Raw genomic sequence first — 23508 nt, forward strand, 5'->3', positions numbered from 1 at the left:
TTAATTTAAACTTATTTATACTAAGGCTCATTTGCGCCTTCGGAGTATTGGGACACTCTCTTGTCAGTCTTCGGGGTAGAACCAGTACTAGGAGTACTCAGTTAAACGCTTAAACACGCTCCTGAAGTAAAAATGGAAATTCTAACATTCTGATTATTATTTGCACAGTATATCCTCTACTGCTGGAAAACAACAAAACATAAAACAAAGGTTATAATGCAGCACTAACTAAAATAATGAAGAGTCAACTACTATATCCGAACAGCTACTTTTTACGAACAACATTTAAATATCCGTTTTATTAATAAATCGTGATGGATGCTGGAATTATGAAATCAGTATAATAAAATCACTACTGTGCTCTTTTTTTCTTCGATATGTTGATAGCGAGTCACGTTTGATAGTCCGAACAGTTCTAATTGAATAAATCCTGTCAATTTCGGTAAGTGAAGTTATCAATCGGCTAGGTTTACTCACTATTCTCCTAAGGCTGTAAAACAGTACGTGTTTATATTGTTTTAACGACATATCGATGTAAGTTATGTAGATACATGTTTGTAGTGTGTGTGATATACTTCGACAAGTTTAGTGGCCATATACTTAAGAAATCGATACTTTTCGGAATTTCCATACCAAATTAAAGGACTGCTTCCAAATCCGCATAATAATCTAGAGTGACCATTCTCTGTCATTTATTGAAGCCTAAACATTACCGCAGTTCTAGATACAACTATAACATAGCATATATATATAGCTATATGTCTATGTGCTTTCCCCAGTTACATTTGTTTATCCTATGCAAGATCTATTACATAGCTCAAATTTTAATGTTATCATTCAGTCATGAGCCAAACCAATATACCCAGACGACAACAGTATAAATAATATTGATTATTAAAATAGAAACGAATGTAGGCTTATTAAAACAAATAACTTTCACTTTCTCGCGATTTTCAGAAAATTACTTGTAAATATTGCATGACATCTATTTTTACATTCAGTTGGAAATGAAAAGTAAATATTAAAAAATGTTCGCATCACCATTCATCTAGTTAAGAGCTGCCTCTCTTCGACTAGAAGTACTCATAATACCGAACAATATAATAATAGGCTAAAATGTTCGGAATTAATTCGGAGCATCGTCTTTAACGTTATAAAAACGGTTGTGCCATTTTAAACCTTTAATTCTTGCGTATTGTTGGTGAAGCTATCTATGATCACTTGTGTTACTTAAATGTAGGTAGTTGTAGCACAATGCTAATTAATATCTTTATCGTATTCAGATTATAGGAATCGATCATGGCTATCCGTGAACAACATACGCGTTCAAGATTGCTTCTTCGATTGGCATTGTTTCTCCTCACGGTCAAACACGTTGTGGTATCAGCACACATATTATGTTTACAAAAGCTCATTTCGACCATGTAGCTGCGATTGTTATGAAAATACGACGCAACTATTTATCATTGATTGTTCATGAAAGTCATTGAATGAGGTGCCAACATTTGGTAACGTTTCACTCAGTGCCATCATAGAGCTTAATCTCGCCAACAACAATCTTTCGCGCTTAACCGCGATCTCTGAATCACCTTTTGCAGGATTCGACAATTTGAAGACATTGGATTTGAGTAACTAATATTTATCAATAAACGGATCGAAAGGATCTGTAATCAATGCTATGACATTCGCAGGTCTCGATTCTCTAGAGGAGCTTGACGTTTCAAACAACCACAATCTGCCTTTTACAAATTCGACGGATTCAAACTTCTTCAAGAACTTGACATCTCTGAAAATATTAAGAATGTATGGGACCACTCATGTAGGTTATGCACAAGAGGGCTATCCGAATAAGCTGTGCTCTAATGTACCCACACTGGAAGAAATCTGGATAGATGGTCTACCATTTGCAGTGTTTTGAGAAGAGTTTAAAAGAATGCCAAACTTAAAAAATATCCGCATTTCTGGCAATTTAATAGATCCACCGTGGCTGGCTTATGACTAGTGTTATATCGTTCATATTAACAATGAGATGATTACAAATTTGGAGCATGTCTCGAACCTTTCCATAGTTCATTGCAGTGTTCATTCAATCTTCGATCTGGCATTTGATGGCGTCAAAAATCTTAAAGTTTTGGATCTTTCGTGTAATTTAGAATTAGGCTTTCTCAAGCGTCAAGGGGTTTTGGTCACCTAAATAGCGGCCTTAAAATGCTCGCATTAAACAATATCGAAAGACAATATTATGTAATTATAAATGAAAGTATCACACAGAGCCTGCAAAATACATCTCTTACACATTTATACATAGAAAGCAACATTATTTTCAGGTTTCATGAAAATGCTTTTATCAACTTACCAAGAAGTTTAAAGAAGTTGTATGCTGGCAACAATAGACTTGATCTTGATTATTTCCTTACGCGTATGAAAGACTTAACTAATTTGGAATTATTAGACCTCTCATTAAACAAACTTACGCTTTTTAGCAATGACATAAACCATGATATTATAGACATTTGTTCATCGGGTTTAACTAAAATACCAAAGAAAATGCACAGTCCCTGTTTTACGAACCAAATCAAACATGCAGCTTTCCGCATAGCAGGTTGCATAAATGAAGTTCAGATCGAGATACCCGCTGCTTTGCCACCTAAACTTGAAACACTTGATGTTCATTCTAGTAACATTGGCATAGCCGTATACGGATACATGTCTAAGAATAATTCTTTAAAAACGGTTTATGCCTCAAACTCTTTATTAAACAGTTGGCCGATTCCACTTCCTGAGTCTATATCCCTTAAACATTGTGACTTGCAGCTGGAGTTTCACTTCTTTATATTGAGTTCCAATCTTTGCTTCGATGTCCATCCAGATTTACTTAAAGGTCTTCCTTCTCTTGAGTTTCTAGATCTGTCTGGAAATTATATTAGCTTTGCCATGACAAATTATGGTGATTTATTTGAAACCAATATACAGCTTAAACATTTGGATATATCAAGAAATGAACTTAAGGCATTAAATAATAATCTTTTTAAAAATCAGCTAAATATAACGTTCTTGAACCTGTCACAAAACAAACTTCAATCGTTCACCATTTATGCAGATAACTTAACAAAACTTGAAGTGATAAATCTTTCACATAATTGCTTTTTAACTTTGACAGATTTTAAACAGATTTTACACGTTATTAGAAACCATGTTGAAAACAGAAATGAAACTGTTGTTGATCTGAAAAACAATGATTTTCTGTGTTCATGTAACGCTGGTGACGTAGCATTCATGAACAGCGTTGCTGATGACGTTCGAAGTCATCGGTATTTACTACAGTTTACATGCAATCAAAACGAAGAAGTAAGGAATGCCTCAGAGTTTGAATCATTCAAACACACTTTTGATAAGAAATGTAGAACCTTGATGGATTCGATTGTTTCGATTGTAGTTGGTGCGGTGTTCGTGTTTATTTTGATAATTATAACCGTCGCTACGCTGGTGTATAAATTTAGATGGAAAATAAAATACTGGTTTTACGTTCGAAATAGTAAACGGCGTATGCGAAACGGATATACCGTCATTCAAAATTCCAATGATTGGTCGTATAAATATCACGTATATTTGGCGTATTCTTACGAGGTACAGAAATTCATCATAGAAACTGTCTTAACCAAACTGAGTGAACTCGAGTACAAAGTGTTCAGTCAAGACGACATTATTCCCGGTTTGAACCTCTGTAGTGTTATTGGAAACGCTATCCACGTCAGCAGATGTGTTTTGTTAGTTGTTAGTTCAGAATGCGAGGATTCAATTGAATGGAGTATTGCGGTCCATATGGCAAACGAAGAAGCAATCCAGAGAAGGAAACCCATCACGTTGGCACTTTTATATGATGGTCACTGTGTGGATGGTATACCAGGTGCAGAACAATTAATACACCAAGACTACTTTATAGATTTTCCTCGGAATGGCAGTGAACATGAGATTACCGCGTTCTGGGCTGACTTTGAAAAGAAACTGATTTCGATTGATAACACTGCGTTAGAAACATCAATGACTTGCCTAGCAAGGAGCAATGAACGCTCTTGAAGCAAGTGTGTCATTGTTATTATGTTACAAATACGAATCAATCCCTGTGGATTTGTCATACGTGTAAACATTTCCGTCGTTGTTTGTATACTTATGTCATGCCATGTAAGAGCAAAAAACGTGTGAACCACTTCCTTGTATGACACGTGACACGTGAAATATGATCACTACTTAATTTTCTTATCGAGGACCAATGGCCGAAAAGAACCGAAAAACGTGTACAATTCATTAATATTCGATCAATCATATATAATGAGCATAGAATGTATTGCACAAAAACATTTCCGCGAATTTCTCATTTGTTTCTAATAAGCATTAATACAAACTTAAAGTAGTTACTTGCTTTGGTTACAAGCATCCCGTCAATCTTAGCTGTGTTTCGTTAACGAGTGACATCCGCACAAATTTAACATGTGGCAGGTCTGTTGTGGGTCTAGCATTTCTTTGTAATTTATAAAACCGACAACGCAAAATTATTTCCCATAATTATCAGTTATTTCCATGTCAAGTATTGTGTTCAAATCCGCTGTTTTAACCTATTATTCTTCAACTGAAGTTATATGCATAATGGGCAAAGACAAACATTTGTATACATGATACATGGATACTCGTTTGCCCAAGTCAAACCTATCAAAATTAGTTTTTGTATTTAATTTGCTTTCAGTTTTGTTGAAACATTTTCCATTATAAAATCTTACACTATCTCGGAAATATCACATTCAAATCTGATCTTCGGTTAATGGTGCTCCATTCGACAATGATGGCGTTAATTGCTACCTCCATATCGGGCCTCTATGAAATATCAACTCTGAGTAACAATATCCGGGAAGTTAATGAACTCGGAAGAAGAAGTACTAATGCTGATGCAACTGCAGCATTGTAAACGTGCGTATTAAGAATGACAGGAAGTTATATATGGTAATATTCCGTAATTGGCCCTCGACAAGTACGGTTTATTTTCGCTATCAGTAAGCCTTTAATAAAATGAATAATGCGTATAAAATTAACATAATATATACATGACATATAATTTCAACTGGTATCTGATCTTCAATGATTGACGAGTCTACAGTATTTAACACTTTAAGACAAAAACATACATTCTTTGAAATTAAACTATGATAACATAATATAAAACGTTTTCGAATGGCAATTAAAAATAAATTTAAATTTATTTGTAAAGTGTTTAATTGCGAATCGAATTATATTTCCCAAATTGTACCTCAATACGCGCTTTTTAATGCCTGACTTAAGTAAACAATTAACTTGAATTTTTTTATATAGTTTTGGTTCCTAATGTTGTTGTTTTTTAAATGATATTGTTACAAACTAACTTTTTATATGCATGTACATTATTGACCACTTTGTATATTCAATATTTTGTTGTGCGTTTATCTACTAATTGCTTTATATTTTATGTATTTTTAATAAACGTCCCTACTAACACTAGTTTTCAGTTCGATTAGTAACGATTATATCTTTCTTAAAGATTTTTTTTAATCAACAACACTTATATTAAAATGACCACGACAGTGATTTACATGTTTAACATTCCCTTTCATCTCGTAACCAGACAAGAATCATCACACAAAGATTCCATAAATAAATTGAATCACGAGTTATTCAATACAGTGATGAATCACGACATTTTCAATGCAATGATACAAGCTATAGTAAACATGCAAAGATACTATATGTGCCTCGCTCTGATAAAACGGGTTTAATGCATATTGTCAGTAATGGGACTCTTTCCGCATCAACTGCATTTTCTTTGAGAGGAGACTTCATTGAATCCAAAAATACCATACAGGCGAAAGTTTCGTCCCTGATTAGTTTGCGCGGACTGCAAAGGCTAATCTAGGACGATACTTTACGCACATGTCTTAAGCCCCGTTTCCTCAGAGCGAGGATCTGAAATTCTGTATTGCGGGGAACTCATTTAAAACAGTATTTAATAGTCAATGGACTACATGCATACTGTCCTTACAAATATATGTAAACATATAAGTATTTTATATTCATCGAAAGTAGGTAAGGTGCATAAAGTGGTGGTATTTTATTTCCGTCCGTGTGTCGCGCTCCTTGTCATGTGAGTGTAGCTCGATGAGTGTTAAAAGGACGTGTTCGCAGCTTGTCGAAAATACCATTTGTGAACAATGTGTCACAGATTGAAAAACACGTACACTGTTCATCAGGAAGCGAAAGAACACTAATGAGTAGACTCGTACTGAATTCTATGTTTATAGTGTATCATCAAGAGAAATTGATAAAGTTTCAAATAGTTACAAAAGCAAAACAAATGGATATTTCGGAATGCTTCTTTTGTTTTCGTTCGATTTTGAGAAAGTACGTGGATTCGTAATGAAAAGTATAAATGCTTAACAAAGTGGTTCAGGCGTTATATATTGAATCTAATAATCCGTGGTTCGAGCGAAGGGTGGGGGTAAACGATGCTGTTGTTAGTGTGTGTTTTTTTCGTCTTCCATTTTGCTTTTTTTACTTGTATTGCTATATTACACTGGAGCTCTTTAGTAACGATGGTTACCTTTATCAATTTAAAGCATTTAGTCAAGAACTTCAAGACATGCTGAAATCGGATTCAAATGATACTTCGCAATGATTATCATGCTAAACGGCTCTATTAGGAAATGCAGAATATAAAGATAATAATTACTTCCGCAATATTGTTTTCTAATTCGTGGTTGATTGTTATGTCACATTAACAACGTAACGCACTTTGGTGTTGATCAGACAGCAAACGAGCTCCGGCGGTCAACACTGAAGTTAACATCTAAGTGCGAATGTAACTGTCAGATACTGGGTTACGTCAAGAAAGGTGCGTGGTCAGTTTGTTTTTTTCGGTTGTTGAACCACGCATTTCACACTGTTCAAATAATTAACATATTGTTCACGTCCTACATTTTACACTGTTAAAATAATTAACATATTGTTCACGTCACACATTTCATACTGTTCAAAAAATTAACATACAGTCCACTCTCGTTATCTCGACATCGGATATCTCGATATTCTCGATATGTCGAAGTAAGCTCAATGTCCCATTTTTCCCCTTCTTTGTCTATATAAATAAACATCGCTTATCTCGATTTTCGTTATGTCGAATAATTCGATATGTCGATATAAAATTGTGTCCCCAGTCTCGATTTTACATGTATTTACTGTGGTTTATCTCGAAGTGCGAATAACTGCCTCAGAGTCGGCAAAAGGTGAGAAAAATTGTCTTTGATACTTCACCGTCCCGCTTCGCCCGGCTGCTCCCCATACTGTGCGGTAGGAAATTGATCCGTTAATTGCATCACTGATCACACGTGTATAATGTCGTTAGCGATTAACTCTTGAGTAAGGCCTGTCACTTTAACTGTCACTTTTTAACATCAATATTAACTGCAATTAATACACAGTCTGCCGAAACCGAAAGACTATTTGTTTTTACAAACAACATTCCAAAATGCATTGAGTTATATTTTTGCGTATATAAACCGTTCCAAATTTACAGAATGTTGTTCTCCAAAACTCATTATCATGGCTAACTTGAAAGAATATTTCAAACTACAAAATGTACATGTACAGTTCAGTATTCCGGAACGTGAATTACGCATGTTCAGATGGAAAACCCTCGTCTTGATTGGACGTCAATTGCATCATTACTTTAAATAGCAACATTACCGGATGTTAACTCGACAGTTTAGAAAAATTATAACCGCATGTGTTCATGCAATTTTGTAATACTTAAAACGTCATTTTAAGCAATTAAATAGCAAAATTAATCTTACCTCGTAAAAACGCGTATATATCAGGTAGAGAGTATTATGCCACACGGTGACGGCTTTAGTTAGACCACTTAGCAGGTATTTAGATGTATTGTTCACTTCCTAAATTTCACATTGTTCAAATAATTAACATATTGTTCTCGTCACATATTTCACACTGTTCAAATAATTAACATATTGTTCACGTCCTATATTTCACACTGATCAAACAGTTAACATATTGTTCACGTCTAACATTACATAATGTTCAAATAATTAACATATTGTTCACGTCCTACATTGCCCACTGTTCAAATAATTAACATATTGTTCACGTCCTACATTTCACACGGTAGATTCGTTGGTTGTGGAGGACGATAAATTACTCGGCTGCTTGTAGCAACCTGAAAATCATTGGTAAGAAATATGATTAAAAATAATGAGGTTGTGATGATGATGATGATGATGATGATGATGATGATGATGATGATGATGATGATGATGATGATGATGATGATGATGATAATGATGATGATGATGATGATGATGATTATGATGATGTTGATGATGATGATGATGATGATGTTGATGATGATGATGATGATGATGATGTAAAACATATTACTTATAATGATGATAAATATGGCGCATTTGATCATGAATAGTCACCTTGAAGACAATTCAGATTCGCTAAATTCGTAGTCGAGTTTGAGACTATACTATTGCGGACGTGCACCATTGACGTTCGGCGGTTTCCGGTCCCTTCGGCCATGCCCGGAAACGCGAACACGCGCTCTTGTATCTCGTAAAGCTTCTGACTGATGTCCTTCCCGATCAGTTGGTTGAAGATGTGCTCCAGCGTGCGGTCACGTGACAGGTATTTTAGAAGGCGAGCTTGAGGTAAGACGAACAGAAGGCAGTCTTCGGACGCGCGTATATTTACCTAAAAATGTAAGAGTTCAGAATTTGAAACTGTAGCAACTGAACATAGTTAAACAAACATTTGTAACACAAATGTACAACTCTCAAAGACTTGTCAAAAGTATTTAAACGGGACAATTCACGTTCACATCCTGTTCTGCTAAGGCATTTCTCAGAGAAATCGACGTTGGTTTTATCAAAATCAATGCAAATGTATATAACACTTGTCAAGCGTGACGAATAAAGTCCTTTAAGTACAATGTTCAACAGCTATGTAATGTATTAATTTTTAGTTCGTTAATAGGATTGAGCTATTTGTTACATGTCATTACGGTCCACAACTGTTACCTTGTACTTTCCTCCAGTGAATGCTACGTTACGAGTGTCGTATTCCGGTGAGTCAACAAACTGGTTCACGTCCACAGAAGTGGAGATATACGTCATCATACGAGACCTTCAGTCTGAAACAAAAAACACATTGATAACTGTTTTTTTTATATAATGTCGAAATATATAGCGATTAAACTAACTAAAATACAAACCGACCTGTAAAATTACTCTAGGCTCCCACTGCCGTAAGATCCTTTATGAAGGCCGCACTCCGTACGTCGCACGTAGCTGATCGTGGTCTTTCTCTAAGATTCCAGACTTAGATACGATGCATGTTTAAACTTTATGATTAGATGTTCTGCGCTCAGTTTATTGCGACCAATTTATGATTGAATTATTACATGTAACGCCATACATGACTGTCGGATACTTTCCGTCGGGATTGTTTCGAACTGTCGACGATTAGGTCTCTATCCGGCTTGATCATCCCCGATCAGGATCAAAGTATAAGGAAGTTCTTTTACCATGCCATACGTCCTCATACGCTTTCATACATAGAAAATAATTTAATGCAAACTGAAATGCCATCACTTCTTATGACGGAAAATGAGGTTCATTTGATTTAATATCTCTCTATTTATGTTCTGTGGATAACGGTGAGAATAGAATGTATACTTCGCCGTCCAATTGGTACGAAACGTGGTGTTACTCTTACACGGCCGTTAATCACGGGCGCCTAAAACCTAAAACCTACTCATCCTGCCGAATTATCCTCGAAATTTCAAGACATCCGGTCCTTACCTTCACCACGGGAGAAGCATTGGCTCATTTATTAATGCATCGCAAAAAAGAGGTGGCGCCCGTGATTAACGGCCGTGTCTTAATTTTAGGTCAGATGCATCACTCTATCGCATGTATAGAAACACTACGATTAATAATCACCAGATCGTTATTATTAGTCTGATTTTAATGAGTTGTTTATTATTTATATCGGTAAGACTGCACAGGCTAATCTGGGACGACACTTAACGCACATGCATTAAACCCCCTTTTCACAGAGCACGGCTCATTTTTTTTGTATTATAACTTTATAAGGTGTTGTTGATGGTGATAATTTTGTTGCTGCTGCTATTGTTGCTGCTGTGATTGTTGTTGTTGTTTAAATAGAAATAGTGTTGTTTATAAGAGGTTTGAATGTTGTAATTTAAACGGTTGTTACCAAACGTGGTTTGTTGAACGTTTTTGTTACTTCAGTGTTTGTGTTGTTTTTATGAGAACGGTTTTTATTGTTTTGGTTTTAATATTAGTTTAGTCTCTGATTCACGTGAAATATCTCAGCAGATACCAGTTCGAACTAACTTGCGAATAATCAGAATACAAATTTTCCAATAATCAAATTGTTAATTTATAACATTCGAAAACACTTCTTCGGTGTGTTTGTTTGAAAGCTTTAAGGCATCCTGCATAATAGAAGATTAAGAAAAGGAAAATCTCTTGACAACGGTGATAATTATCAAATACGCGTGTGCGATCTCGATTTATTGAGATCTCCAACAGGGGTTCTTATTGCCATTTTGTTCATGATTTGAATCAGACTCAGTTTGTGTTGGAATACTATTGGCTGAAAAGTTACAATGCTTATCTCCACGAACTTGTTTCTAATAATATTTACGAAGATCTCCGATCGCCATGTGGTATTGCGTATTATTCTTCTCCCTATTGTTATGAGCGATTCAAAATGGGAACATATAAACTAAATATCGATGATTTTCTTGCAAGACTCGCAACATTATATGCTATTATCTCCTGGCAGATTTCTTGACTAAATATTCGCCAAAGGCCTATCGATTTCGTATTACATATTGGAATCGGCTCAGTTTAACATACCGGTACATTCGATTCCGGTTACTGTTGCAAACGGATCTACCAGATTGTGGTATAACGTCGTGATTCGAAAACGGATTCACAGCAATAACAAATGGGTAACCGACAGGCTTTTCTTGTTTATCAGATTTAAAGAATCCCAAACGCAAAAAAACGATGTGAATTACATAATGTTTTTTCCTGGTATCAGTGTATTATAAATGATGTTGCTGTACAATACACGAATCAAGCGCAGGAGCGATTTTTATTTGTCTAAGTTTCGAACGTATGTTTATACGTAGTATTAACGTTTAATTATTTTCAGACCGAATTTACTTTCATACTGAAGAAGTGAGAAGACTTTATACGCTAATACATATCACAAAAATAACAGTAAAAATGTACAAAAGCACTCATACTATTAAACTAAAGCAGTCGTGGGACTTGCACTTTAAAGTCTATATAATTCTTATAGACATATATTCACAAATGTCACTTACCTTCCTTTAAGCAACATGGAGAGTCTTAAACCCGTGCACGTGTGGTCCTGTTTCGCGTACGAGCCCCCTTTTCCCAGCAGCTCCATAGAGCCTTTCTCTGCCAATCCCTGGAACTGTTTCCGGGAGATCTTCAATGGTTTAAAAACGTGCAGATAAATGTCATCGAGAGCCTTGGAAAACCAGTCGGGAAGGCTGGTGTACGCGAGGTAGACGATATGTACCAAGTTGGCGACGGAGAACGCACCGCACCAGATCACGAAGTCCGGCATACACACGAACACGGCGCCCCAAATGGGGGTCAGGATGTGACCGCAGGAGAGCATCACGCGGAGGAAGAGGCTGTGGTACCGAAACGTGCACGGCGTGAGGAAGGAGATCAGGATAAATAGGCGCGCCAGCTGGAATACCGCGTGCTGAGCTTCCGCCCAGTCTTTGCAGTGATCTTTTGTTTCGACGTCGCTTGCGTTGGTGACTGTAGCATTAGTCGCCATATTTCTACGGGAAATGTCGCTTCGAAATAGTTTTCCTTGTCACACAAATTAAACAGTGTTCCTGTTTGTATTGTTTGATGAAATGCCAGACAAGTTTCGCAAAATAAAGCAGGTAAAAGCACGTGTTATTTCGGCGCTGGGAATCGTATATGCGGTTTAATGATCAAAAGTAAGAAATAGTAACCATCAGGCCAGAGAGATATACATCTCCCCGAGCGCAAGTTACATATGTGTTTCAAATCATCGATAAACACACACTCGTGTTCTGAAATTCTATTAAATTAAATTTATCTTATAGTAAAGTTCACTTCTATCTTTAAAGTTTATTTTATGCATTTTATATCGAGTGCCCTATTCTTTTCTGCAATTATTGCGATATTTCTTCTTCTAAATAAATAACTGAATATCGCAATTTCAACTAATGTCCCTTTAAGACTCAGACGCTTAATATTCCATTTGTTTCCATGCACACACACATACTTAAGAGCTTGTTATATCCAGTCGCATAATGGTTATAGAAATCGATAGTCTTGCTACAAGAAATGCGGTGTCAATTCTCCTCAGATATGTTACCGCAACGCGCGCGACCTTTCAGCAATATGGTGACAATTTGGTTCGATGCTATTTTAATAAATGGCGGAGTTGTAATTTCCGAGTTCACAATTTAATGGCGTATTATAAGATGCATAAATATTATTGATGTTTTTCAAAAAACTAAAGAAATAAAAGAATCGTTCCGTTCGTATAGCATAAGTATTTATTCTGTTTATTTCAAGTTGAATAAATCGCGTGAACGTTACTAAATGATGAATCATCTCTTTATGCTATTACACTTTACACTTTCACGTTAAAGCACAATCAACAATTGTTTATCACACTTTTAGAGAGTTTAGTTTACGTGTGAGCCGCGTTCTGGGAAAACAGGGTTGAATGAAAGTGCGTAAAGTGTCATCCGAGATTTGCCTGTACAGTCTGCACGTGCTTATAAGGGACGACACCTTACGTTTTATGGAATTTTCGTTGAAAGGTGGTCTCTTCTAAACGAAAAGCCAATGTAAGCGGAAACAGTTGTCCCTGATTTGCACAGGCTGATCTTGGATGACACTTTACGCTCTTGAATTCAGCAAAGTTTTCCCAGAAACACGCTCATATATTGTCATGAATATGATATCCAGTCTGAAAATATTAAATACATTAGCGCACATAAAGCACTTTATATCCTAGTAGATAAGTAAATAGTATATTATTTGCCTGCCATATAAAATGTCTCCGTCTGTTGCAATATATGTCTTATATATTCTCCCCCGACGATTTCAATAAATTCCGTCGATGTTTGAATTTACTGAATGTTCATTTATATGCTGCTACAGTTTAACATTTGCCGGGAAACAGACGCGGTATCGGCAACTTGAGCAGGAAATTCTTGATCAACAAGAGAACGCTATTCATATAAGTGCGGTTTTGTAGAGACCGTACTTAACACAAATTAAATTACGCACATTCATTGGGAGAACACATTCGTTCATTTGCGTGTAGCTAATTTACTTTTGTATCTGGCATTAGGATGTATTTCAAAAGAATGTATACAGTAGACTAAACAGGCAAAACAAGCACTAATGACATAACGATTTTGAAATCATCGTTTATTATGCATGTTACAATAAACTGAGCCTCGCGCTGTGAAAAGGGCGTTTAATGCGTGTGCGGAAAGTGTCTTCCCAGATTAGCCTGTGCAGTTCCGCACATGCTAATCAGGGACAACTCTTTCCGCCTAAACTGGATGTATTCTATCTTTTTACAGAAAAATATCAAAAAAAGCTGAAAGTGTCGTCCCTGATTAGCCTGTGCGGACTGCACAGACTAATCTGGGACGACACTCTACGCACATGCATTAGACCCCATTTTCACAGAGCACGGCTCAATTAGAATTCATTTACCAAACGTGATGCATATTAATAATGATGCCCTACGGTAAGTAATTAAGAGGGATATACTGTATTATCATCGAAATATGTCAATCTTTTCTGACAGTTGGTATTGTTTGTCACAAGCTCTAGATTTTCTCTTCAGTTGGAGTATCACGGTCTGTCGGGGAAAATCCGTTTCGAGGAAGGTCGACGGAAAGACTTTAATCTTGACGTCATAAGCCTGACAAATAAGGGTATAGCAGAGGTAAACATTTCTAACAAGCGTTTGAGGCATGTATGATAGTAGAATGACATAATAATGTTGGTAACTGAAAGTGCATTAATAAATATGTTGAACTTTTATATTGTGTAAGAGGTTGTTAAGGTAATACTATAAATGTATAGTCTCTTATTTGTCTCAATGCAGTTTTTAATATTAAATATATTGCAAATGTAAGTCTTTCGCATGCGGCCTGAAGCACAAAACATTCAATAAAAAACTTTTACTTTTAAAACAGAGTCAAACGCATCTTAAAGCGTTATTCGCGTACGTTAAGTGAAAATTAATTAAATATATACAGTTAATTTTTGATTGACATATTATAAGATTGATAAAAAATATGTTTACTATTAATACCGATATACAAATATTTGACAATGGAAATTATTTCAATCAACCCGGATTATATTTGAGTTCATGCAGAATCATGGCTTGTGTGATTCGGTATTGACATAGAGGTCGGACGAAACAATTGACGTCATATTTCTATTAATAGAATGCAAAAAATGAATGTAACAGACTCGTTCTCATATTTAAACGTTGGCATATCCAAAGTTTTCATCGACATCTCTGTTTGTTCAAATCGGTTCTTCGGACCGGAAGTCCGGCGTGAATATTACCGTGTCCGTTTAGCAACAACAGCAGGACGACCTGGCGAGGCTGCGTAACATTATCTTACGTGCGGTCACCATCTTTGTAAGTACACCCTCCTCCTCCTCCTCTTCCTCTTCCTCCCCTCCTCATCCTTCCCCCTCCTCCGTCTCCTCATCCTGCTCCCCCTCCTCCTCATCATCATCGTCGTCGTCGTCATCATCATCATCAGCAGCAGCAACAGCAGCAGCATCACCACCACCACCACCACCACCACCACCACCATCATCATTATCATTATCATCATCATCATCATCATCATCATTATCATCATCATCATCATCATCATCATCATATTCTTCTTCTTCTCCTTCTTCTTCTATTTCTTCTTATTCTGCTTCATCTTCATCATCATCATCATTATCACCATCATAATCATCATAATTCTTCCTTTCCTCCTCCACCTCCTCCTCATCGTCATCATTATTACCGTCGTCATTTACACGCGGCAGCAGCATTTTCAGCATCGAATCGATGATTTAAGATTATGCAACTCAAATGTGTACTACCAATAATACTTTTTGCTGCTGTTGCTGCTGTTGCTACAAAAACAACTACTACTAATTCTACTGATTATAATAAAAGTACTTCTAATACTTATAATTCTATTACCAATATAATACTTATACTAATTATATTTCTTGCACTGCTACTAGTACTACTACCACTTTTGCTTAAAAAGCTTAGAACTACCGTTCCTGCTACTAGTACTACTACCTATCGGTTTTTCATTGAGCACTTGTAACAGCATTACCTTTTAAAGGACCCCCATATGCCATTAAGAGGAATACCACGGATGAAAACGGTCGGTATGAAGAGGGCTTTATTATTGACCTCATGGCGGAAGTGTCAAAATCCCTGGGTTTCAAGTACAAAATCTATAAGCAGCAAAAAAACCTACGGGAGCAAAAGGACGGCAAATAGGACGGAATGATGGGAGACTTGATTGAGAGGGATAGCTTTAACGTAAACAGTTATTTGAACGCCAAGCTTACTTAACATGATATATGCAAGCTCGCTGAATACAACTACGATGTAATTTACGTTAACTTATAAATTATTCATTTTCGGCGTTTGAACACATATCCATTTTAAAAGCCGTCCGCCTACATCTATTTCCTCACCCCCTTCATAACGATCCGAAGGTCCCACTTTTAGAGTATTCTCTAGACGTTTCATGAAAGAAAAAAGTCCTGCTTCTGCCCAGCAAACGATTTAGAGATCGTTAGAGTCACACGCTTTTAATGCAGTCGTGTGGACTAATGCAAACCATCATTTCTTTCTGCTTTTATAGAAAGCAGATTTAGCCGGGACGGGACTTACAATAACCTACAATCGCGCGAGGGTGGTGGACTTTACAATGCCGTTTCTCAATCTTGGCATCTCCACCATCTACAAGAAGGCGGAAAAGAAGCCGCCGGCTCTGTAATCCTTCCTGTCGCCCCTCTCTATTGAAGTCTGGATCTACATGATCGCCGACTACCTCTGTGTCAGCTTTATGCTCTTTGTTATAGCAAGGTCCGTTGTGTTATAGCAAAATCCGTTGTGTTATAGCAATTGCAGTATCACCCTAGTAAACGAGCCTTTATGAATATGATTAAAGTGTAGGCCTGAACTGGATTTTAACTACAAAGAGACTTCCTTTAAACGAAAAATACCATGTGTGAACTGCACGGGATGATCTTCGTCGACATTGTACGCACATTCAATGTCAGTGTTTCAATAGTAATGTCAATGTTTTCAATCCAATAAAAGTACAAGATAAGTATTGTATTGTAAGTATTGCAAGTTCGGTTTTGTTATAACAAGACTTGTGCTGTTTAAACAAATCCTGTGTTTTTAGCTATGTTACTGCTGTTATAGCAAGGGCAATCTCGTCATAGCAATTGCGATGATATCAATACATGAACTGTTAAAGCAATCCAGGTGCTTTTGTTATAATGTCAGAGTTGTTAAAACAAAGGTAGGTGATATCATAGCAATGCTAGTGTTGTAAAAGCAATATCAGTGGTGTAATAGCAAGGACAATCTCGTCGTAGCATATGAAATATTATTAATACATGTACTATTAAAGCAAGCCAAAACTGTTGTTTTTATCTCAGAGTTGTTACAGCAAAGGTCAGTAATATCAAATAAATGCTAGCGCTGTTAAAGAATTGTCTTTGCTGTTGTAGAGATTGTCCCTCTCAGACTTGTTGTGTCAAAGGTCAGTGATATGATTGCAATGGACTTGCTATTATTGAAATGTCAGTATTTTTAAAGCCTTGTTAATACTGTTAAATCAAAACCAATGTTGTTATAGTTATGCAAGTATTGTCGGAGCAAGTTCAGTGTTGTTATCACTGTTGATATTGGAAAGTCAGTATTCCAGTACATGTAGTTAGGTCAGCAGTGTGTTTGAAAAAATATCAGGGCTGCCATATCAAGATCGGTGTTATGGACGCAATATCTGTGTTCCTATAGTAATTCAAATGTTGTTATAGCGATGCGAGTGATATTGTAGGAATGTCATTAATGTTAAAGCAGGGTCAGTGTTGTAATAGCAGAATCAGTGTTGTTATGGATATGTCAGTGTTGTCGGAGCAAGTGCTGTGTTGCTACATCATGATCAGTGTTTTATAACAAGGTCAGTATTGTTACAGCAGGTCAGTATTTACAGTGTCGGTATATCAAGATAATTGTCGTTATAGCAAGGGGTTGTATGCCATGGCTTTTACTCAGTTTTGTTTATACAAATAAGCATCGATCTGTGATAAACGGTCTTAATGCATGATCGTAAGGTGTCGTCCCAGATTAGTCCGTCCAGTCCGCACAAGCTAATCAATGACGACACTTTTGCGCTTTTATGGTATTTTTCGTTTAAATGAAGTCTCTTCGTGGCAAGAATCAAATTTAGGTGCATAGTGTCGTACGTAATGATCCTGTTCGGACTGCTCAGGTTAATCTTGGACGACACTTCACGCACATGCATTAAGACCAGTTATCTCAGAAATTATAAACAGACAGACACACAACACAAAATAGATTAACATCCTTATATACCGTTTTCGTCACCAGATTCACGCCTTACGAATGGAAGAATCCACATCCGTGCAACGAAGACTCGGAGGTGGTGGAGAACCAATTTACGATCCTCAACAGCCTGTGGTTCACTATCGGCTCTCTCATGCAGCAAGTACGGTAGAATGTTGCAACCTAGTCATACAGCCGCCTTTTGCTATGTGCGACACGTGAGTGGATAACGCTTTTTCATTTGTCAAAGATACTTTAAACATATTTCATTACGTAAACCAACAGTATTTGTGAAATGATTACAGTCCATCAACAATGCATATATAATATAGTATTTTTGATTCCTGGGCCTTAATCGAGGTTGGAGGCTAGTTCGATAAGAACGATAGCATGTGGTTTGGTAACTTAGTCTACCCGTGAATTATTTCGTAATTATATGCGTAAATGAAAAACAGACTTGCATAAATAGAGAAAAACCGTGTACATATGCTGTTTTCCTTGTGCATTATCTAACAATATACCTGTAGTTAATAGAGCCAGCTACCGGTATGGAAAGATTGTATACTTGTATTTACCTGCCCATAGATTTGTGTGTATAAATTATGTGTATATATGTAAGAGAATATAGTGTACATGTCTGTGTATCATTATAAGAACGCATGAATAATTGATGTAAATAAAGTTATAAAATGTCAAATGCTTCATCTCCCCATTGTCGCAAAAAGGTACCATTTGTCCCTCTAATTTCAATGTCACATGGTACCTTTATGCACCCAGGTGGCGATATTTGTAAACATATAACGATTCAGATATGAAATAATTAGTTGTCTCCGTTTGTATTGTTCATAACAATATGTCTAAATTATGATTGTAATGTCGCTTTTTGATCTATTCAACGAGAATATGTCGACTCTTACAAACACTTGTATTAAACCTTTTCCCAACAACTGCCTCACAGGCGCTTCTCAGTCTATTCACTCTGATCACGTGAACAACTCGTTTTAGAAGCATACCATAAACTGTGAACACATGACGCGTTGCCGTTCAATTGCATTTAATTAACTTATATGTGAGCTGTTTAGCCAATTTTACTGTTTTGACACGCATTTTTTCTTTTTTTTGTAAAATTGGAAGAAAAAGTTAAAAAGGGACATTAAAAGGTTAGTAAATAAACAAATGTTTTTAAGTATGTTTCCATGTGAGATTAATCCTCGAAATTAAATATCACGGCATACATGTTCAACATGCTGAACGTGTGTTTACAGTAGCTAGTCGCTCTAATAGAAGTAATAGCTTTGTCTACCCCGTATCTCATACACAGCATGTGACGTAATGCCAAAAGCAATCTCGACCCGGATGGTGGCCTGCCTGTGGTGGTTCGTTGTCCTCATCTTTATATCTTCCTATACCGCCAATCTCACCGCGTTTCTAACCGTGTCCCGGATGGACGCCCCCATCAAAAACGCCGAAGATCTGTCAAAGCAAAGTTCAATTAAATATGTGACGTTCAAATCGGGACCTACAAGAAATTTCTTTAAGGTATTGCGTTAAAAAGTACAAAATATAACCCGTTCATCCCTCCCCAACACGGTGTGTATCATCTACGCTCAAGCAGGTGTGTATAACCTACATGTGCAACATGCGACGGAAGTTTATGCTGAAAGTAAAGAATCCTTGGCCCGTAATCACCGACCAAAATCCTAGAATTTAGTCTAATAGTAAAGAATATTCTTAAAACTGTAATGATCGTACAGTCTTGCCATATTTAATATCACGTGGAATGTAACACTTTATTTACTCAATTTTTTGTTTTGAACAATTAATTTATGACAAAAGCAAAATTATTAGCTTGTCTACATTCAACCACTGAACATATTTTCTTGGATCAAAGTATATTCTTTATTTTAATTCGGTTAATACGGGCCCAGGACATAACAACAAACAAGGTAGGTGGCAGTTTGTTATCTTTCATGAATGCATCACACTCCAGAATCAATCCACGCAGAAAAAATAAACTTAAAAAGTACTTCTTAACAGTCATTATTAAAATAAATGCTTTGTAAAACCATTTTCAAAATTTTGAAATATAATACATGCACATGTATTTGTCGACCACATAATACAACTAATTCTGCAATTCTGACATATTCTGGAGTTGTGTCAATGTACCAACTTTAGGACTTCTAAAGACGCCTAAAGAATGTAAGACAAAAAGTAAAGTGCAAGTGTATATTGATTCCCGTATCTATGCTTTTTAGACTATTTTGGTAAGGTGCCTGTAGATCTGATGCAGCATGCGCATTTTAAATAGAGTCACGATAGAAAACTCCGATTATAGTAATATTTCGTCCCTATTTATCACAGAAATCATCAGAGCTCCAACACTGATAATTTATTTTAGTTAACGAGGCTTACGTTTTTGTGTGTTTTTTTTATCTTGTCTTTAAAATCACTTTTTGTTTGAATTGTCAAGTGTTAAACTTAACGTCAAGTTTTCACAAGTCATATATAATATGGGTACTAGTATAGTACTTTGGCCATAGTCACACCTAACGTTCGTATAACAACAACTAACGTTCGATATAGGCAAAATGTATTGTAATATAGAGCAGAATGCAGAAAAAACGTAGTGAGAACACAGTGTACCTTTTAAACTACAACCCCATGTGCATCGTCGTTTATGGCTAGATGACTAACTGAGATAAGGTCTCATAACGGACACCAGAACATCTGCACTATTGCTAAGTAACAATTTATAATTGCTTACAACACTATATAACTATTTGCATACTAGACGTCTGCTTAGAAGTTTGGAAGATTAAGAGCGTTCTTATAAGACGTCGATACTGCTTGACACTTAAGATGTCAAGTGTTTGTCGAGCTTTTTTCAAATGATACTCTGTGTTGTGATTCAAATGATAAAAGTAACGCTTCGAAATTTCTGTAAAAAATACACATCAGTAGCTACTCAATAATTGACCGTGTGCTGTTAACGTGAATTGAAATGTTTGTGTTTTCGAATCTTTTATGATACAACATAATTATATTGTTTGAACACAGCACAATTATTAATTATTTGAAAAGTTTTCATATCTTGAAAGAAAGTAGTAAACAGTCAAAAAACAGTTGACAGAGCCATATTATTTCATATCTTTTATACCTTCCAAACAAGAAATCATATGAACATCGTTCTGGGAATAATGGGCTTAATGTATGCGCTTAAAATGTCGTCCCAGTTTAGCCTGTAAAGTCCGCATCTTTTTATCAGTGACGACACTTTCCGACATTATCAGAAGTATCACTCATTGTTTCTCCCACATGACTCCAATCTGACGGTGTTCAAACGTATGAATGCGTACATGGAGGCAAACGCGGACTCTATTCTGGTTGGCAACAACACAGACGGGTTCGAGCGGGTCGTGAAGAGCAACTACGCGTTACTGGCTGAGTCCACGTCGATCGATTACCAGATACAGCGCAACTGCAATCTCATGCAAATCGGGTCCGATTTGGACACTAAGGGATACGGCATCGCAGCGCCGAAAGGAAACTAGAATACCTAGAATACTGGTAACTTTAAATGCAGTGGTAGGGCGTAGAATCGCATATGATGGTATTGGTTATTTAAAGATGATTATGATGTTGAATAAGAAGAAGACGAAGAAGAAAAAGATGATGATGATGAAGATGATGATGATGATGATGATGATGATGATGATGATGATGATGATGATGATGATGATGATGATGATGGTGATGATGATGATGATGATGATGACGATGATGATGATGATGATAATGATGATGATGATGATGATGATGATGATGATAATGATGATGATGATGATGATGATGATGATGATGATGATGATGATGATGATGATGATGATGATGATGATGATGATGATGATGATGATGATGATGATGATGATGATGATGATGATGATGATGGTGATGATGATTGCAATGATGATGATAATGATGATGATGATGATGATGATGATGATGCCAACAATGATGATGATGATTATGATGATGATGATGACGACGACGATGATGATGATGATGTAGTGTATCAGCGTTGATTTGTCAAGTCTAATAGCCTCACAATTAAATAATACTACAATGTAAAGTTCTAGTATTTCAATCTTTCATGCCCCTCTGTATGTGCGGCACAGGTTCGCCTTGGATTGGCATCATCTCCCGCGAGGTTGTGCGTCTTCAGCAGCAACAGGTCATCCAGGGCATCTACAAGAAGTGGTGGGCGACCAGGCGGGAAAAAAGTGCAAGACCGACGACGACGAAGACGCCGCCGCAATCGCTGCTCTCGGAGTCCTATACGCATGTACCCTTTAACTTGACAAATGGAACAAAAAAAGGCATTTCCGATATTAAAAAACGGTCATTAATCGCGGGCGCCACCTCGTTTTTGAAATGCATAAATGATTGAGTCAATGCTACTTCAAAGGTATATATCTTTAAAAGAGTTGGCGCCCGTGATTAACGGCCGTGGGAAATGCACCCATAAACCGATCTTCTCATAGTAATGACAAATTTCGATACAATCAAAACAAATGTCTTTACATTTATAAGACTCTCCGCATAAGTATGTCTTATGTTTTTAGTCTTGTTACCTGAACTCAGTATTTTCCAACTTAAGGTCATAAAAATGTCTTCAGTTATTTATAACTGTGTTTTCTTTTCAGTAATGTTGAAGGGTTGTTCGTTGTTTTAGGCGGCGGATCAATATTTGGACTTCTGGTTTAAATATTGGAGTTTCTCTGGAAAGTTGGAAAGAATGCGCGTAAAGATAAGGTTAGTCAATGCATGAAACGATTTGATATAACCTGCAGTGTTATGCAATATTGCATTACAAGGCGAGTACAATATTTAATGCACTTCAACCAAAAATACCTTCTGTAAAATTATATCAAAGCAAATTGCGAAACCCCAAAAGTTGGCTACTGAATTATGAATAAGTACCATAACGTATTGGCCTACATAGTTTGAAAGCATCTCCCTTCGTAAATGAATGTGTTTTCACAGTGTCTTACTAGCTTCATTTCCAGCAATCGTTTTGGTCGGAATTCACCGAAGAGCTCCGATTTATGGTCCGAAGCAAGAGTTCCCGGAACCTCTCGGCAGATTGCTGAAAATCTCGAAAGGACACAGACGCGCATAACGGTGTTCGATACTCGCCAGCCAACACTGTGCCTTCCTTTGACAAACACATAGACGTCTTAGAATAAACATGTATGCACTCTGCAGCCTGTGATATTTTATTAAATGTTTATGCAACTTGAAATGCGCGAGACTTTCTACGATTGAATATGTACCCGTGTCTCATTCCGATATGGGCCGAAAACAAAAACCTGACTCATAATAATTAAAGTATCTTAACTTTTTGTTGTTGAAATTTTGACGACATAGATAGAACTATTTTTTTTTCCACAAAATCTTTAGAAAAAAGTAAAATCGATAAACTTGTCAACAAACGTTTTACACATGTTTTGATTAAATTGTGTATCATTATTAGGTTGCAGTGCGCAATTAACTAGTATTTATGCAATACATGGCCGTATCCGGAAAATTGATAACGCTCAGGTGTTTGGGTGGGCTTATTTTGAGTTTTTAAAAATTACAGCATATGTTTTGCCATTGGTTTTAATGGTGCGTGACTTTTTTTGAAGCAATGGAAGCCAGCAA

At 36.5% G+C, this 23508-nt stretch overlaps 2 protein-coding genes and 1 long non-coding RNA gene across 3 annotated transcripts in view; 2 read left to right on the plus strand and 1 right to left on the minus strand.

The window, feature by feature from the left end:
• The first annotated feature begins 314 nt into the window (after positions 1 to 314).
• On the plus strand, positions 315 to 5341 carry LOC127847899 (toll-like receptor 4). The gene is made up of 3 exons (XM_052380130.1): positions 315 to 338; positions 1484 to 1594; positions 2815 to 5341. The coding sequence occupies exons 1-3, from the start codon at positions 315 to 317 to the stop codon at positions 4075 to 4077; spliced, it is 1398 nt and encodes a 465-aa protein (XP_052236090.1). The 3' UTR covers positions 4078 to 5341.
• A 72-nt stretch (positions 5342 to 5413) lies between these two features.
• Positions 5414 to 23508, minus strand: part of LOC127848717 (blood vessel epicardial substance-like) — a 273254-nt gene continuing 255159 nt past the window's right edge. The window contains exons 3-5 of the mRNA XM_052381335.1: positions 8517 to 8790; positions 7872 to 8251; positions 5414 to 7361 (exon numbers count right to left, since the gene is read on the minus strand). Of these exons, the coding sequence (XP_052237295.1) occupies positions 8193 to 8251; positions 8517 to 8790 (333 nt within the window). The 3' untranslated portion in view covers positions 5414 to 7361; positions 7872 to 8192. The remainder of the gene's footprint in view (positions 7362 to 7871; positions 8252 to 8516; positions 8791 to 23508) is intronic.
• On the plus strand, positions 14733 to 22113 carry LOC127848727 (uncharacterized). The gene is made up of 5 exons (XR_008034661.1): positions 14733 to 14835; positions 16085 to 16308; positions 17848 to 18020; positions 19124 to 21372; positions 21981 to 22113. It is a non-coding gene; the product is annotated as an uncharacterized LOC127848727 (long non-coding RNA).

Source organism: Dreissena polymorpha, chromosome 10 (assembly GCF_020536995.1).
Source record: "Dreissena polymorpha isolate Duluth1 chromosome 10, UMN_Dpol_1.0, whole genome shotgun sequence".
NCBI classification, from domain to species: domain Eukaryota; kingdom Metazoa; phylum Mollusca; class Bivalvia; order Myida; family Dreissenidae; genus Dreissena; species Dreissena polymorpha.

What these genes read in the sequence shown, in the direction of transcription:
- LOC127847899 (XM_052380130.1), top strand. Translation starts at nt 315, where the DNA reads ATGGATGCTGGAATTATGAAATCA. An exon ending in ATGCTGGAATTATGAAATCA is followed by an intron (nt 339 to 1,483) that starts GTATAATAAAAT and finishes TGTTCATGAAAG; the next exon opens with TCATTGAATGAGGTGCCAAC. An exon ending in CGATCTCTGAATCACCTTTT is followed by an intron (nt 1,595 to 2,814) that starts GCAGGATTCGAC and finishes TGTGACTTGCAG; the next exon opens with CTGGAGTTTCACTTCTTTAT.